Consider the following 17,653-nt stretch of genomic DNA (forward strand, 5'->3'; position numbering starts at 1 on the left):
CAGTATATTTTAATCATACCCTACTTTTGAAGGTCACGAAGTATCTAATCAGGTCTCATAGGAAGTCGTGAACTTGTTTGTGTCTATATTTCACCAGTTCATCAGACAGATAAACAACCCATTTATCATCGCAGGTCATGATAGTTGGTCTCATTTATTTGACCCTGGAATCACCCGAATGTTTTTGTGATTTAATTTTATCCTATGTACAAGAGCTACATATTGTGTTACAGTTGGAAGGGCTTTTATTAGCAACAGTTCTTGAGTTGTTTGATAACTTTTTAGAGATTCAGAATTCTGCCAGGGACATGTCAGGCAACTGTGGAACTAAGGTCCAGAATCAAATCAAATCCACCAAACTGAGGAACTGGGTCGACAAGAGTTGAATCAAAACGATACAACTGTCGAACTGTCCTGGACCCAGTTGCTCAAAGTGATTAAAGTTTGTCAACCAGTGGATAAATGATAAAAGATATCCGACGATTGCCTTGACCTTTCAGCGACAATTGGGCAATTTTAGAAATTTATGTCAAATTGTCATTGGTAGTCTACATTCAAAATAAAGACAGACAGTAAAGGGGTAGTGACCTCATTATCTGACAGAGATAGCCCTAGTTATGTCCCATTATCTGGGGCCCACTTTTACTACTCTTAACAAATCTATATGATTAGTCAATTAACCTTTCAGTCTCATGAACTCAGTCAAACAATTACTGGTAATCATAGTCTCGTAAAACCAGGACCAGACGTGGATTTATTTGATCCCTACCTATTTAGGTGTATTACCTTTCTAAGCTTCGCATCTCCAGTTTAAGTTCCTTTCAAATCCAAAATAGACTCACCACCGTGAACATTCCAATAGAATAATAAAATAATTTCCCGACAATGATACTCACTACAAACGAGCAGATAAATCAATAAATATTCTTATTTAGTATGACATATTTATATATAATAATTCAGTGATATAATAGAAAAACAGGTTTTCCAATTTTCATTATGAGGACGGAATTTTATGGATCACAATTTTTACAGACATGTACAGAAAACCCTGATTGAATAGAAAACAGTTCAAGTTCAAAAGCTGCCAGAAAACGTTTTCGTAGAAATATCTAACATAAGAACATGAGCGAAAAACATCGGGTCAAAAGGAAGCATTTTTTTTAAGTGCAGTTAACTGCTCACAACAGTACTGACACCTAGTGAGTAAAATGAAGACTATAAACAGTATTGCTTTACAAATATGTGTCATGTGTCTACACTATTAATATATATCTACAGTTTAAAAAGTGATTCGATTCTCCCAACAAAAACAGGGTCCCCCAGGTCACATTTGTAGTTAAAAATACATATAACCAAATAAAATTTGTATTAAACGAAGAGGAAACAATGTCAACATTCAGTCAATATTCAAACTATTCATTTCTGTGTCACGTTTTAATATAGAGTACACAATCTACGAACGCCCCCTAGTGGAGAAACGATGATTGTAGTCATGGAAAGCGTTACCAGGCGTAAACACCATAGCAACAATGCAATTGTCCTCATTTTTAATTCAGCTGCTTTTTTTCTGTATCCAATTTCATGGAACGGGCACAAGGATCTAGGCCCAAATAAATAATGCTTTCGGTGCTGTGTTACACTAGTTCTAAGTCTAATGCAGATAGACAGACGTTGAATTCAAAAAGTTAAACCAACTTAAGACTAATTTGATCGTACCAGGAATTGAAAAATTATGAACTGTGATTGGTGAAATCCTGCCATCTAGCGACACTTGGAGTAAGTATTAATTCAGGATTGTACGTTTTGAATTCTCAGGCAAACGGACGGATCATCTACAGCCGACGCCCTCTATTATTGTAGTATACAGGCTTGCGAGGTATTCTGACCGAGATTGTCCGAACGGGCGCGGTTCATCTGTTGTATCATCCGAACGGCTGCTCGTAATCTGTGACTGTTCTGACGTAAACTTTCCTCGACGTCCTTCAACTTTGAACAAAACAATCGCACGAAACATTATTCTAAATTTCACGTCTAAATTACGATGAATATTTGACGATGGTATAACGACTGATTCAATACCTGCAGTGTGTTCTTTTTCTTGCCTTTTGCATCTTGTATCAACGAACGAATTTTACTCTGAAAAATTGTGAGAAAATTTAGTTCAGTCAGCAGACGGACAGTTGAACGATATACGGCAGTACAGTAATTCAACTTACAACTTTAGCCTCAGAGCGTTCTGCTCGTCGTTTGTACATGCTCAATTCAATCATTAACTTCTCTTTTTCCGACGTGGCCTAAAAATAACGAAATCAACTAATTATTCATTACACCATATCGCCCTCTAGGTCCTAATCACCAGGGGCCGGTTTTATAGACTGGTGTTAACTTTAACCCGGGGGCTAACTTAATTCATTTTCAATCGAGTTAAGCCCCTTGGGCCAGTTGCACAGTCGTGACTTAAGTCCAAAAGTGGTCTTAAATCTTAAATGGCTTAGACTTAAGACCAGTCTAAGACCAATTTAGTTCTATAGGGTTAGGGTTAGGGTTAGGCCAATCTAACAACTTAAGATCAGTCTTAAGATTTAAGACCACTTTTGGACTTAAGTCGTGACTATGCAACTGGCCCCAGGTTAAAGATAATACCAGTCTATCAAACAGGGCCCAGATAAACGTAAAAAAGAGTTGCATTAATTACAGTGAAATGTTATAGAGTTCATGTTGGAAAAGTATAGACTCCTCCTTCCGATTAGATAAACCTCATCACCCGAAGATAACTCATCGTTTCAATCGATCGAGGATTTAAAACGTGCTTGTTGAAAGTGCGGTATAACTGACAGTGATAGTGGAGTGTGACGATTGTATAACGGGGAGCATCGCGTAATATAATAGATTATGAAGGGAGAATATCGTGTTAAGACTCACCGCGTCGCCTCCGGTCGCCTAAAATAATTACAGTTTAAACAATTTATAGAGAAAAAAAAAACATCTTCGGTTTTGACATTTCACTATGCGCAGAGATGGATAGGTGCAAAACATATAGACTCAAGAATTAACCCACCCCCCTGTGACAAATACTAACTATCCACTAAAAAGCATCTTTCAACCCTACCCCTAACAAATACTATCAGCTAAAGCCTCTTATTCCACAAATCAATCCTTCACTTACCCCTTTATTAACTTTATACACAGTTTTCTCGCGCGCCATCAACGCTTTAGTCGGACCAGTTCCAACTTTACCGAGACCTTCTTCTTTCTGCCGGCCCCAGATTTCAATCACAAGCGGTGATGTCGATAAATACTCCAACAACTAGAAAACAAACCAGGAGTCAATTAGAATGACTCGGGAGTCAATTAGAATAACTCGTGTGTTAGCCTTAATGTGAGTTGTATGAATGAACTCAATTTCATAATTTGATGATGTCATAGGGAGATTCATGTAGGCCGCCGTATTTTAGAAAAGTCATAGATGATTCACTAGGCAAGTTTATGACATCACGACGGAGGCGGCCATCTTTTTGTTTGGTTCGGTTCAGTTTAGGTTATTCGATGATATCTTCAGGGAGAGGCAGCCATCTCATTGTTGATCTATTTGGGCGATTCGATGACATCATAGGGGGATTCATAGAGGCGGCCATGTTGTCAGTATTTACCTGTTTAGTGACAGCTTTGAACGAGAACAATTTCTCGTATTTGAAGTCCGGATTCGAGGTACCGGTCACCTCTTCGGTTATCGTGTATTTATCATCCAAATAAAACTTGAACTGACAAAAACTCTGTAAAAACAAGAACAGCGATATTTGAAAACCCGCGTCGAGAACCTGCGATAAAACTGAGAAACTGACACTGACCTTGTTAAATTTAACAGGAAGTCCTCGAGCGTGTATTATACACACTTTGAAATACAGACTTTTGCCAATCTTTAAAAAATACAAAACATGTACATTTCAAAATTACAAAACATGTACATGCCAAAAATACAAAACATGTACAAGCCAAAACATTTTCAAAACATGATATAAACATGTACATGTCAAAAATACAAAACATGTAAATGTCAAAAAATTACAAAACATGCACATGTCAAAAATACAAAACATGTACATGTCAAAAATATAAACATGTACATGTCAAAAAAATAAACATGTACAAGTCAAATAGAAACGGGTTCACGTTGATGAGATTTGGTATCTATGACTAATGCTTACCAGTTCATCCGGGTCTTCAACAAAATCATCTTCGTTGTCTTTACCATCTTTGTTGCAAGGGTTGATTGCAATGGATAAATGTCCTGTAACGCAAATGGAATAACTATCGTAACCATCGACAACAAATAACAACCATAACTATTGATAGTTGAACCTAAATCTATATTTTTTTTTGCTCTTCTTTTTTGGTAGAATCGAAGCGTACCTTGTTCTTGTCCTTTAAAATCCGTAATCGCCAAATTCTCTTCGACTTCGATTAAATACGCCAAAGACTGTAGGTATATATGTACGCTACCGATGAGTACCTCGGAGTTAGCCGGCTCCCAGAAAGGATCCTGTTCCTATAGTAACGACAACAATACAACAATATCATCGATCGGAAACCCGCGGCGGATATTCCGGGTTTTTTTTTTTAACCGACTGCGTACCTTAGCGACGTCCCAGTCGTTCCCTTCGATGAAATTCTGATACATCTCCTGCATCAGATATTTACGATTGATGAATTTATTTCGATCCCACATCCATTCGTTACCGTTCTCTAAATTACGAACTTTCACGCACACCTGAATCAGAAACAAGCGTTGTTTCGCTTACGAGGACTTTGCTGCCGCAATCGGATTAGGATTCCAACAATTACCAGGATTACAATGAGAATTACGAGGACTCCGCCCGTCTGCTGCGGCAATCGGATTAGGATTCCAACAATTACGAGGATTACAATGAGAATTACGAGGACTCCGCCCGTCTGCCGCGGCAATCGGATTAGGATTCCACTTACGAGGATTACAATGAGAATTATGAGGACTCCGCCCGTCTGCCGCGGCAATCGGATTAGGATTCCAACAATTACGAGGATTACAATGAGAATTACGAGGACTCCGCCCGTCTGCCGCGGCAATCGGATTAGGATTCCAACAATTACGAGGATTACAATGAGAATTACGAGGACTCCGCCCGTCTGCCGCGGCAATCGGATTAGGATTCCAATTACGCGGATTACAATGAGAATTACGAGGACTCCGCCGTCTGCCGCGGCAATCGAGGATTTCACAAGGATCCACCTGGTGGCAACAGTGTGCATTAGGACAATGCTGCCGAACATCTGGAGCCAATTGCTCAAAGGTCGGTTAGAGTTAACCAGTGGATAGTTGGCATAGTTACAATTAAAACTTCATTGTTACTTTGGTATTTATCCGTCAGTTATATTTAAATAACCTTTGACCAACCACAGCCCTGGTGGACTAACTGGGAGCACGGGGTCCTTATTGTTAGTTATGGATTCTAAAGGGTTGAATTTGAAAACGAATCAAGTTTTGACTAGTTCGCCATCTTGGATAAATACTATAGTAACAATGAACTTTTAACTGTCACTACATCAACTATCCACTGGTTAACTCTCATCAACCGCAGCCCCTATACAGCAAGCGTTAATGGTCATTCATAAGAGGCTGATGTGTTAGTGAGTCGTACCTCTGTGCGGCCGCCTTGTTGACCGCGAGCTTGAGGTGAAATCAACTCGATATCGAATTTCACTTTTTTATCGAGTTCCTCGGACATCGCGTTAGCTTCGTTCACCATCGGCATCATTTCGATTAGATCTTCTTGCAGTAACAAATCCTCTACAACGAACAACATATATTCATTGAACAGATCAAATTCTACCTGGGTCGACTAGGAAAGAATTCTACCTAGTTGATTTAGGAACCTATTGTAGGTTCCCAAGTCAACTAGCTAGCATTAATGGGGTAACACGGTTAGACTTTGGCAGTTCTGCTCATGAAGATAATGCTCAGTAGTCAGTTGCTGAAAAAGTTGGTTAAAGATAACCAGCGGTAAATACCATAGTAATAATGAATTTTTAATTGTCAACTATCCACCGATTAACTCTACACCAAATTTTGAGCGACTGGGCCCTGAATTGCATACTATACATGGGATCTTGAAACACAGCTAGATTTCAAGTAAATACAAGAACTGCCGTAAGGTCGATATTTTCCATACCTGCGCTTTTTCCTTTCGCAAGTTTCATCAGTCCGACGTTTTTAGCCATCTCCGCCTGAGCGTCCTCGTACGTCGGCGGCTCGACTTTCTTTTTCTTCGCTAGTTTCGCGTATTCTTTCGGATGAGAAAACACATACAGATGATTCGATCCGAACAATACCCTGAGGAGAAAAAAAATTAACATCTCATCACTGATTGGTTCAATTTCCTCACTAATTTACATCTAATTTGCATCTAAGCTTCCTAAAACTACTATTTTCTGCCTTTTTCTGAATTCAGGGTTTCAGTGCCTTAGATTTCTAAGTAAAGCCTATTGGCTCGCACTGTATCCCTCGGAAACAACATCATGTAGAAATATTTAAATTTAAAAAATTGTATCGATGATCATTTATATTGTATGTACGGTTTACGAAAAATAAATATCTATCTATCTTAAAAAAACTAGATGCGTTAAAAAAACCAGCTACTGTCGTTTTTACACCTGAAAGCAGCATCACCCACACCTGATACCATTTACATAAAGTGGTCTTAATCTTAGCTTAAGTAATTGTCGGATTGGTTTAACTAAATTGGGCTTAAATCGGTCGTACGTTGTTAGAACTAAGTTGGTTTCAGATTGGTCTTAACTCTAAGCCCTGACCGTGTAAGTCGACCCTGTGTTATTTACAATACCTGTCGTTGTGGTGTAACAGTTTCTCCACCTTCAGATCCTCCCCGTTGAGTACTATCTTAGCTCCGTGACACGGCGCTATGGTTACCGTATCCTTCTTGTTCGTAACGATCGCGTGTTCTTTCAGTAAACTACAACGAACAAATCGCAAACGTCAGACTTCGTAATAATCGACACCGGTGTTACTACGGTTACGTACGTACTTGAGACCGTTTAATTGAATATCGGCGGGAGGTTCGGCGGTTTTATTTCCGACGCGAGATTTTCCCTTATCGGCGAAATGGACGACCATCCCGTTCAGCGCCGGATCCGGATTCAAATTCCAGAAATGCGGAATCGTTTTCATTTTCTCCGTCTGCTGTTTTTGTTGTTCGTTGCTTTGCTGAAAAATTTCAAATTTCGAATCGTTCGTAAACCGTTTCTAAGAATTCAAACAGTTTTACATTCCTGTAAAATCTATCTTTAATTTAGTATCTAATTCGAATCTATCTCTAATTTTGCGGGATAAAGGTGAAGGTCAACTTGCAGTACGTCTGCTCGGTGGTCTCTGTACCTGATTAGTAGCGTTAGCCTCGTTCATACGTTGTTCCCACGTCTGTTTCATCATTTCCAGTTCTTCTTGATTCTTTTTCATCTGTTCTTCCATCGTGCGTTTCATTTCTTCGATTTCTGAAAATTCGAAAGTTCATTCTATGAACACCGATGTCGTCTATAAACGTCGTAATAACAGTTCGTTTTCTACGTAATCTACAACAAAGACTTTTACTAAATCAGGACCCAGTTGTCCATGGAAAAAAATTCTGAGATTTTTCCGACAAGTAATTTGTCTGAAAACTATGAGAATCTATGATTAATAAATGACTGGTTTTCTATGATATATTTCAGAAGAAAAGATCTATAAAGTTGAGGAGAGACCTATCGCTAGTTGGATCTCACCTAACCCGTCCTCATCATAGTCTGTAACAAACCACACAAATTACGATCAACGCATTTTATCATTAGGAGTAAAATACTGAGTTTATCTTATAGCAGACGTTACCTTCGGATGATTGCGACGCCACCTGTCCGGCGGCTACCGCACCAGCAGCAGCAGCAGCAGCTCCGCCACCGCCGCCACCTTTTAGCATTTCTTGTAAACGTAAATTCTCTTCGCGTAATTCTCGAATCAGTTTATCCGTCGGGCTTTCGTTTATCATCGCTTGAGTTTTAATAGATTTCGCTCGATCGGCTGCAGATAAATCAATATACACTGTACAGGTGCATGTTACAGGTACATGTTACAGGTGCATGTTACCAATGAATGTTTAACTTACCAAAACGTAACGTAGAAAGCGTTTCATCATAGTTAATGTCTGCAGGAGACAAAGCAGCGATCTGAAAACGTTTAAACTGCGGTTTTAGATAATTGTTTCATGCTATAAAAAGATCTGGACTCAGTCCCGCAGTTGTTGGTTTAGATTTTGGTGCCAGTTGCACAATCGTGACTTTTAGGCCAGTGTGAGACCATTTTAGTTCTATAGCTTATACAACGAGTCGGAACCAGTCTTCAGAGTTAAGACCACTTAGGGACTTAAGTCCAGACTGTGCCCAGGGGCCGGTTGCATAGTCATGGCTTAGACTAAAGACTGGTTTAAGACCATCTTAGTTCTACAGCTAATCTAACAGTTTAAGACCAGTCTTAAGATTTAAGACTACTTTTTGACTTAAGTCTTAACTATGGAACTGGCCCCAGGGTCCAGTTCCACAGTTCTGAGTTAAGAATTGACCCTGGGTTAAAACATTGAAAATGAACTAACTTTAACTCAGAGTTAACTCTAACTCACAACTGTGGAACTGGGTCCAGGAGCTTACTTTAGATCTAGAGTCTCAAATTTAACCGGCAATTATGAAACCGAACCTGTTGATCTGAGGATGAATCAGGTTGTATATAGTTACCATGATAGTTTTACTGTTTCCACCGAGAGCATTCTTCAATAGTTTTGTCAATACTGAATCTCTGTACGGAACTGAAATTTACACAATTTCATCCTAAATTCCATCGAAACGGTTAGAATTATTTTCTGTATTTTAAAAATCGAGCTACGACGAACCTTGCGCGCCTTTTTTCCCCGAACCCAAATCGGCTAAAGCTTTGATAACGTTGCCGAGCGTACTCAACGACTGGTTGATGGCAGAGCCCTCTTTTAACCGGTCACCGGTCGCACCGGTCGAATCAGCGCGTTCACTAAACGATCGAACAGACGTTAAAACTACGAGTTCGAAAACGAAATAATCGCGAGAAGAAATAGAAAGGTTTTTACGACGACGACTTACCTTCCGGCTAAATCGACCAGGTTTATACTGGATGTTTTAGTCATGCTCTGTCCGTCTGCTACGGTCTTCTGAGTGAAGTTTATCGTGACGATCGTGTGAGCGCGACTACAAAAAACAAATCCCTAACAAATTACGAACAAACCCGTGTTCTCCGTATACCCGGTTTTTAGACGGGGCTGTATTCATAGTTTAGTCTGAACATCGACATAAACTCATGTAGCTGATACCGATATCTGATAGCTGGATCAGGGGTGGATGTAAAAAGTTACAGGGATGGCCGGCGTTTTAAGGCCTAAATCGATTTAAGATAAACTGAATTAATGAATTAAGTCGATTTAAGCGTCAAACCTTTTTTTGCGAAACTGGGCCCTGGTGGAGAACATCGCATGTTATAAATGTTAATAGCGAAAAATTTTTGAAAAGACAGTTTTCATTGCACCAGAGATTGGCTTCTAAATATCACCTGCTTGTCGCGTTCATATTAGTAGCGGCGACCGTCCTGTTGCGGGTTCCTTCCTGAATTTTACCATCGATATCCGCGTAACTATCGACGGGAGCAACAATCACACCGTCGACTACAAACAAACGCTACTGGTAATTAACTGACATCATTGTTGATTTTATACATTGAAGTAAAAACGCTTTCAGATTTCAGAAATGTCGCGGTGCTATTTACCGTAGAAGCCTTTAGAAGGATGCTGCCGCACTTTAAGACCACCTTTCGGCGCACTTTTTGAACTCAACAGATCGCGCACTTGTTCGTTGTATATTTCCAGCATAGTCAACGTCACCTGCAAGGATCGCAATCGAAAATCATCGACAAATAATTAAGTATTCTCAAAAAAGTGTCACTCTCCGTATAAGTACGGTTGTTTCTTGACTTATTTACCCGATGAAGCTAATTCTGTCCAATAAATAAAATCAGTTGATGCACACATAAGGCTAAACAAAAATGATACCTTGTTTCTCCGCAGCGGCCGGGTCATTTTTTGTAAAATATGATAAAATTTATAAACAGTTCATTTCTATAGCGGCCGGGTCTGTTATGGTAAAATTGATCACGATTTTAAAAAAAGTAATGTATAGGGTAGATAGGCGGCCGGCCGGGTCAACATTTAAGCTCAGCAGAGCGGAGAAACAAGGTATCAATTTTTTTTAGCCTAACTACTTGGCTTTGTGATTGATTTGACAACTATAACTTAAATGAGTTTTACATCTTAAACAATGAAGCCCGGAATGATTTAGGTCTAGCGGGTTTTTTTTTTACCTGATACTCGTTTCCTTTTTCTGCGTTTTTGCGTTTTTCTTCAATTCCTTTAAACAACTCTTCGCAAGATATCGGCACGATACCTGAAAATATCAACAAAAAAACAAATAGCTTCTTGTTTTCATCAGAAATAAAAACGACGAAATTCCGACAGAACAGGTGAAAAATCTCGAGTTGACTGATTGCGTCCATTAGAGATACAGTACCTTTATTAGTGCCGTAGCCGACCATAGAGTAGGATTTACCACTTCCTGTTTGACCATACGCGAATAAACTGCAGTTATATCCCTTCCAAGCATTCGCCAAAACTCCTTTACCGAGATCGTTAAACACTACCATCTATCAATTCAAAATATCGATATCGTCTAGATTTTTCAATTTTAGTTTTTCGGTATTATTTTCGCTCGTTAAGTTAGAAATCTTCCTTATTCTAAACGAGATATTGTAACCGGCTGATGATATTGCAAACATTTTAATATGAAATTGTAGATGTGACGATATCATAAAGGGGATGTTACGAAGCAACTTTTGACAACCTGTGGAACAATTAGGCCAACAACCGTGGAATAATGAGGCCAACAACTATGGACCAATTAGACCACAATTAGAAGTTTGGAATGAAGTCTATTAAAACCTATAGTCTGAGGAGGTAAATTCAGTCATTAACACTACCACTGAATGTTTTAGTACAATCAACTATGGCTAATTGAAATGTTGTTTGTGTTCATTGTGAATTCAACGCAATAAAATATTGACACAATAATAGTGAAGTTCAGCAGTGAAAGTGTTTGTTCAGAGTTCTCACACACACAAACAGTAGTGCATTACAACTGAGGAGTAAATATATAGGCCTACCGACCGGCCGCTCTAAACCACTCGGTCTAATCAACTAGCAAAACATCCAGTTCCACAGTAATGTGAGTTAGGGTTAACTCTGAGCTAAAATGAGTTTCAATGAGTTAACTCTGAGTCAAATCTTAACACAGAACTGTGGAACTGGGTCCTGTGTCCTACCTAGCAGCTAGCCTGAATACAAGACATTCTTTGGGAAACAATGGGGTAGCTACTGGTACTCACAATATCAACTTAGGGCATTATTCCCTAGACCACTGAAGTCAATAGGTCATTGAAATTAATTTTGCCCAGATGCATGCCGCCCGCCCGCCTGATTTTTTATTCACCTGATCGGCATATTTCGACGCTGTTGGTTTCAAGTAACCGTTCGCTTCCTCCGTAAAACCGTCATGTGACCAGTACGAATAATCGAATGCAAATTTTTTCTTGTTGCCCTTGTTTGCCGGGTCGGAAATTTCGGTCGTGCTTCCAGACATCGAAATGATGAGTTTCGCGTTGCGAGCATTTTCACGTTGGTTGTGAGGAGAAGGGAGTTAAGGGTATTTCGAAAAATCATCGACACAGACAGGGGTTCACCCACTCCCGCAGTGGTTCTCTGTCACCAACCACCCAGACACAGGATCATTCAAATATTTTCAGCATCCGTGGTACATCTGACAAAGGTTCTTGGTGAACACAGGGGATCGAGTCAGTAGGCCAGGGCTCGGGTCACTTTCCAGGACACCCAACCTGCTGACTTAACAACCCACAGGGACTCGACACAAAAGAATTTTGACCCTAGAGTATCCTAGGTACGATATATAAAAAGCCTTTTTATATATCGTACCTAGGATACTGGGGTCAAAATCCTTATGGTTAGGTGTCAAGTCCCTGTAATACCAACCTGCAACTGAGACGCAGTTATAGTTGCAGGATCACTTTCCTGACTGTCTAAAAGTTAGTTTATCATCAAAAATTTATATTTATCATCATTTACACGCGGAATCCCTTATTAATTAGCATTCAATCATATCAACAAGTGATTAACATCTACACAACTGAATGGAAAACGATCAGACTACATTTTTGCGTTTATTTTCACGCTCGACTTCGTCGCGGTTCCAATTTGTCGCTGTAAAATCAAAAGATATTTAATCCCTATAAATGATTAATGGATAAAAGGATATGAATGGTCTGACCCTGACGGCTACTTTCACGTTTTCACCCATGTTTCAACTGCTACCGTTCATTCAAGTGCTTTGGGATGTAAACAGCAGTATTGCTATGCCGACGTCCAGTATTGGTTTAACGGAACCACGCGCGCTGACGCGGGTGGAGGATTCCGAATCTGACAACAGCCGCAACTGGCGTCTCAATGCACCGTCAGGTGCTGCCGCTATGCTAGAGCAAGCCCTCGCATGCCAGGGTAAAATCTTTAAGTTAGAAACCCTCGCATGCTTGTTTAAAAGCTGTACACACTTTCCTGATGGTCAGTTTTACACAGGGATAAACTGATAAATCAAATCGACTTTACATTCGACTTTGAGAGTTAATCATGTGTTTGCTGAACTCTGCTGGGTGGGATTCGGCTATCCATGCTTATGATGCGAGGTTCAGTCATGAGTCAACCGAATTAGTCTTTAGAAAATCCAAACCAGTCACCAGTCATTTGCAAAAAATGAAGCTTGATAAGTCCCTTAGCGACTGATTGCTGAACACAAAAATGATTTCCATTGAGAAAGAAAAAATGGGAGAAAAAAACAGATCGCCCCTGGGTGGGCTTGAACCACCAGCCTTTCGGTTAACAGCCGAACGCGCTAACCAATTACGCCACAGAGGCACTTGATACACGAGGCCGATTCGAGATGAAATAAAGGTTGAAGTCAAGTGAATCCTTCCCGAGAACAGTAGCGCCTGACATCACTTCCGTCAAATGAATGATGATATTCTTTGCGTTGTTTCGATGATTATTTCATGTCGACTTTTAAACGATTTCATTCGTTTATCGGTCATATATTCACGACAGGTACATCAGCAGTAACCGCACCAGCAGCAGCAGCTACGGCACCAGCAGCGCGGGACACTACTACCGCTTCAGCAGCAGACGGCGCCATGAAATCTGAATTATTATCAAATTCAAACCAACAACAACAACAAAAACAACAACATTTACCACCACCACCAACAACTCCCGATCAGTGTCAGAAAATACGATCCTCTATTTCCACGAGTTCTCTTCTTCCTCCTTCTCCCGTGTTATCATTATCGCTCTTATCATCGCCATCATCGCTTTGTTTAGAATATGATTCGCCACTGACGACGACTGCTTCCACCAACAATAATCTAGTCGAATCTCCTAGCAACCATCATCGTAAAAATTACAACAACAATAAAAGCGGTGTCTCGACGACGACGGATATGTTGACGGTCGTTAACGGACACGCTGCGGCAAGCGAGGATCAGCGGAATACGTCGGCCGGAGGAGGAGCGGCCGTCGCTACGAAGGAGAGCGCGCCGGTCGTCGTGGACGAGATCAACGACGTCAAACAACTGAAAGAGTTGCTGTTACTGCACCTCGATATGATACAACATCAACAACAGCTTCTGATCGCGAGAGATCAACAGATTAAATCATTATCAACCGAGAAAGAGAATGTGAGTATTCGACCTGCACGAGGGGGGGGTGGCGAGGAACTGGGGATGACCCCCCTAGTTCCCGGGGGGAGGGTGAAAGCTTGTCTTGTAACCAGGTTGGATACAGAGGCCAATTTTGAAGAATTTGTCACATAAAATTGGCACTTTGAAGTCGAAAAAAAAAACTAGTTTATAAAAATGGCGTCTCCACACCTACTCCTGAACTGAAATGCGCCTATTATCTTTGTTGAGACAAAATAAATGAGAACACTGAATAAAAGTCCCCCGGATCGGTCAACGGTTCACTGCGACCGGACTCGTGATCTCTCGTCAATGGGTCGTCGGTTTTAAAATCGTTGATTCATTTTCAGTTGATGTGTCGTCTGGAGCGCATGGAGAGACGTTTGGCTCTGATGAAAAAAGAACAAGGAATTCTCGACACTCCGGAGAAATTACAGCAGACGCCGCGAACTCCGACGAACGCTGCTCCGGAGAAAAACACTTCTAAAAGGTAGGCCTACATTTGAATTATTATTAGTACTGATACTTTCTGATAGGTGGCGAACTAGTCTTCAAATTTGAAAGTAGAATCAAGTACAAAGAGGATTAGTACTTGATTTATCGGATTGATTTCGAGCTGATATTCGTCACTTGTTTCGTATTTTTTTCAGGAAAGCCGAGCACGGCCCGTGGTCGAGTAAACGCACCGTATCGGCTCGATTGTTAGAACGGGCGCGTAGCAACCAAACACCGTCGAGTAGCATAAAAAAACGCGAACGCTTCCTCAATCGACGACGAATTTTAGACGAACGCAATCCGTTGTCATCGGCGACCGCGACGACGGCGGACGACGTCGTTAAAACTGAAACGAACGACGACGCGAAGGAGGAACGATGCGTCCCCATGCAAACGGCGTCGACAATGTTGAAGCCGGTCGCCGAGGACGCGAACGACTCGAATATTCTACGCACTCGAACGGAATACTACGTGCCGTGTGAAGAGTTTACCGAGGAAGAGACTCCGGATAGTCCTAAACCTACAGCTAAAGTAGAAGGTAAGAGACTCCAAATAGTCATCAAAACGAACAGCTTAAGTAGGTCAGAGACTCTTAACTCTTTGCCTGCCAGGCCTTTTTTTCAGGAAATGCCGCGCTTTGCCAGGATTTCCATGTTTTTCAGAGATTCATAAAACAAAAACTAAAAGAGATATCATCATCAAATTTGTTTTATTTTGTTCTTCTGGTTTTGCTTTTTCATGTAAAATAAGCAGCATTTCTTCTAAAAGTGTTGTTCTTGCCTTCGGATAAATTTAAACTGATAATCCTGGATTTTGCTGAAATAGTGGATGAATAATTTGTGTAATTATGTTTCCAGTTCCGTCTTGGAGATATCATCCAATCAGTAACAGTTGGACGTTGGAGGGTACGGAGAACTTGGAGGATGAAGTTTATATTAAACGCCATCAAAAACCGGAGATCGACGAAAAACGTCGAAAAAGGTAAAAACAAAAAAAACGACATCGGACCGCTGTTAAATACGTTTCACTTCACCGTCGTTTCGGCTATTAGTTTTAATTTTGCGATATTTTCGTAGATGGGACATACAGCGATTGCGAGAACAAAAAATTCGCGAGAAATTAAAATCGGGTCGAAGCCGAGATGAGTCGGCGACCAGTTCGCGACAGTCGACCAGTTCGCGCCAATCTCATAACAATAATAAACATACGTTTAACTCATTTCTACCGGACGTCGACGATCGTAAGTTTTATTAGGAGTTTGATTGACAGGTGGTGGGCGTGGCCCCGTATAAGGAATTCTAATGAAATGTTGATTTCATGTTGTTTCAGTATTGTATATAGAAATGAATGATAATTTACCAGTTTGTGCATTTGGATATCCAGTTCCTAAAACATCATCACAGTAAGTATAACACAGTTCCACCCCTGCTTCGAGTTCCACACATCCACGCATAGTTCAAACCTTGCTTCCAGTTCCTCAGTTCCACCCCTGCTTCTAAGCACCGGTTTAAAATCAATAATTTGAATTTCAAATTTCAGGCAGTTTCATTTACCGTGGCGTAAAGACAGTAAACCGGAGACGGTCGCTACGACAACGGCAACAACAACGACGAATACTCCGCACAAACAAAGAGGGCGCCCTCGTAGAACGTAAGACAGCTTTAATCATTCATTCACCACCAGTCATGGAGGCTATTACCGGTGCAATTATTCGAACTGTAACTGTAACACGATCGCCTGCGTGCTGCGCTTACAGTCGCGCTGCTTCTAATGGTAACGTATGACACGTTTGTTGGATTAAATCGCGACGGTCGCTTAGCAACTTCTTAAAATCGGAAATATATTAATCAGAAATAACGAAGATTCGCGAAAAAAAAACAACCAACTGATCTTTCTATCGATAATGTTATAAATGCTTGTATAATATTGAGAAATAATGATAAGGTTTAACGTACAAAGTTAACTGAATTAAAATGGGATACCGGTAAGGCTACGGGAGGGAAGTGAGAATTCAGCGATAATCCACCAGGTGTCGCGCTTCCATCTCTTCTACATTTCAATTAGATTCTCGAGTCAACTTTTCTGATTAGTGAAATCAATTTTCAGTGAAATCTATACCATACACTGAAAGGCAATCTGATATCTATCCGATGACTTGTTTGATGATAATTTTTGGATTTGGAAGCGTAAAGATCTTCGCTCGGAATGAACCAGTGTTTTGTTGAGCCATCTGGTGAGTGCTGCTGCTGGTATCCATTGTATTGAATATGTATTGGTTACTCGAATATAGAGACGACTTCACCGAGCCGCAATTTATGAAAGGAGTTTGACTGAGGAAGGAGGGGGGAAGTGTAGACGCCTCTTCCCTGGTTTGAATATGCTGATTTGGTGTCTAAATCGATCACCAGATGGAGCTGTTTTTCTACGATCGTCTGCTAACAATGTTTGTATTATAGTTGATTAAGGTCACACTAAGCCACGATCAATTGTTACGTTACCCCGTTACAGACTGGGCCCGGGTTTTATAAAGCTTATGAGCCTCGACCCTACAGCGTTAGACCAGAGACTACGTCTCAAATTAGTTCTAGTTTAGTTTGAGTTCGTGTTTGGATTAAATCCAATTTTCTCTATTCAAGAATCGTTAGAATTTTTGGGTTGAAGTCTTACCCAACAAGGGACAGCAATTAATGTTCGATTATTTTATTGGATTTTCCGATATAGCGAGATAGGTTTTAATTTGTTTTTAAAAATAAGTTCGAATCGTTCGATGTTTGTTACCGTTTAACGGGATTATGGGGTCGTGAGGGGTGGGAGGTGGGAGGGGCTCACCAGGGGTGGCAGCTGGAGGGGTGACAGGCAGAAGGGTTTTTACCAGACCGCGCTTGGTCGTACTTTTGCATAAAATCAAAAAGATGAAAATTGAGAAACATGCTTTTAAATATTAGAGGGTTTGGATAGAGATCTCCTGTAACAGGGGCATTAGGAAGGGGAGTTTGTGGGGATAGAGGGGAGGATGGGGTATCGAGGGGGGCGAGGGGGAGGATGGTTATCGAAGGGGTAGGACAGGCATCAAGGGGAGACTGACACATTCTTTGCATTTATGTAAATAAACCGGAATATTTGTATTTGATTTGATTGATTTTCGTCGCTTTGTAAAAAAGATTTGATTTTAACCGTTGAATTTTGTAAATAAAACGCGCACATATCGTC

General features: G+C 40.6%; 2 protein-coding genes and 1 non-coding gene across 5 annotated transcripts; 1 reads left to right on the forward strand and 2 right to left on the reverse strand.

Moving 5' to 3' along the window:
* Positions 1-941: 941 nt before the first annotated feature.
* Positions 942-12,590, reverse strand: LOC141912081 (kinesin-like protein KIF28). Of its 2 annotated transcripts, XM_074803276.1 has the most exons (26): positions 12,480-12,590; positions 11,641-11,831; positions 10,666-10,798; positions 10,460-10,542; positions 9,869-9,983; positions 9,656-9,767; positions 9,193-9,297; positions 8,970-9,103; positions 8,815-8,885; positions 8,193-8,253; positions 7,919-8,107; positions 7,433-7,548; positions 7,083-7,261; positions 6,882-7,010; positions 6,210-6,370; positions 5,679-5,827; positions 4,637-4,771; positions 4,414-4,549; positions 4,209-4,291; positions 3,852-3,920; positions 3,654-3,776; positions 3,170-3,310; positions 2,926-2,943; positions 2,220-2,297; positions 2,083-2,139; positions 942-1,989 (listed from the first exon to the last, which is right to left on the reverse strand). In XM_074803276.1, exons 1-26 carry the CDS (start codon positions 12,520-12,522, stop codon positions 1,855-1,857), a joined length of 2,946 nt encoding a protein of 981 aa, XP_074659377.1. In that variant the 5' UTR covers positions 12,523-12,590; the 3' UTR covers positions 942-1,854. The 2 variants fall into 2 exon arrangements, with proteins under 2 accessions (XP_074659377.1, XP_074659378.1); XM_074803277.1 differs by lacking the exon at positions 2,926-2,943.
* A 469-nt stretch (positions 12,591-13,059) lies between these two features.
* On the reverse strand, positions 13,060-13,133 carry Trnan-guu (transfer RNA asparagine (anticodon GUU)). The gene has a single exon. It is a non-coding gene; the product is annotated as a tRNA-Asn (tRNA).
* Positions 13,134-13,240: 107 nt separating this feature from the next.
* On the forward strand, positions 13,241-17,449 carry LOC141912085 (male-specific lethal 1-like 1). 2 transcript variants are annotated; one of them, XR_012620119.1, is made up of 8 exons: positions 13,241-13,948; positions 14,299-14,438; positions 14,599-14,981; positions 15,301-15,424; positions 15,520-15,683; positions 15,773-15,845; positions 15,983-16,216; positions 16,550-17,449. XR_012620119.1 is itself a non-coding variant. In XM_074803293.1 (7 exons), the coding sequence occupies exons 1-7, from the start codon at positions 13,268-13,270 to the stop codon at positions 16,095-16,097; spliced, it is 1,680 nt and encodes a 559-aa protein (XP_074659394.1). In that variant the 5' UTR covers positions 13,241-13,267; the 3' UTR covers positions 16,098-17,449. The 2 variants fall into 2 exon arrangements, 1 of the variants encoding a protein (XP_074659394.1); XM_074803293.1 differs by having other exon boundaries at positions 15,983-17,449.
* The last annotated feature ends 204 nt before the right edge of the window (positions 17,450-17,653 follow it).

This window comes from Tubulanus polymorphus, chromosome 10 (assembly GCF_964204645.1).
Source record: "Tubulanus polymorphus chromosome 10, tnTubPoly1.2, whole genome shotgun sequence".
In the NCBI taxonomy this organism is placed as follows: domain Eukaryota; kingdom Metazoa; phylum Nemertea; class Palaeonemertea; order Tubulaniformes; family Tubulanidae; genus Tubulanus; species Tubulanus polymorphus.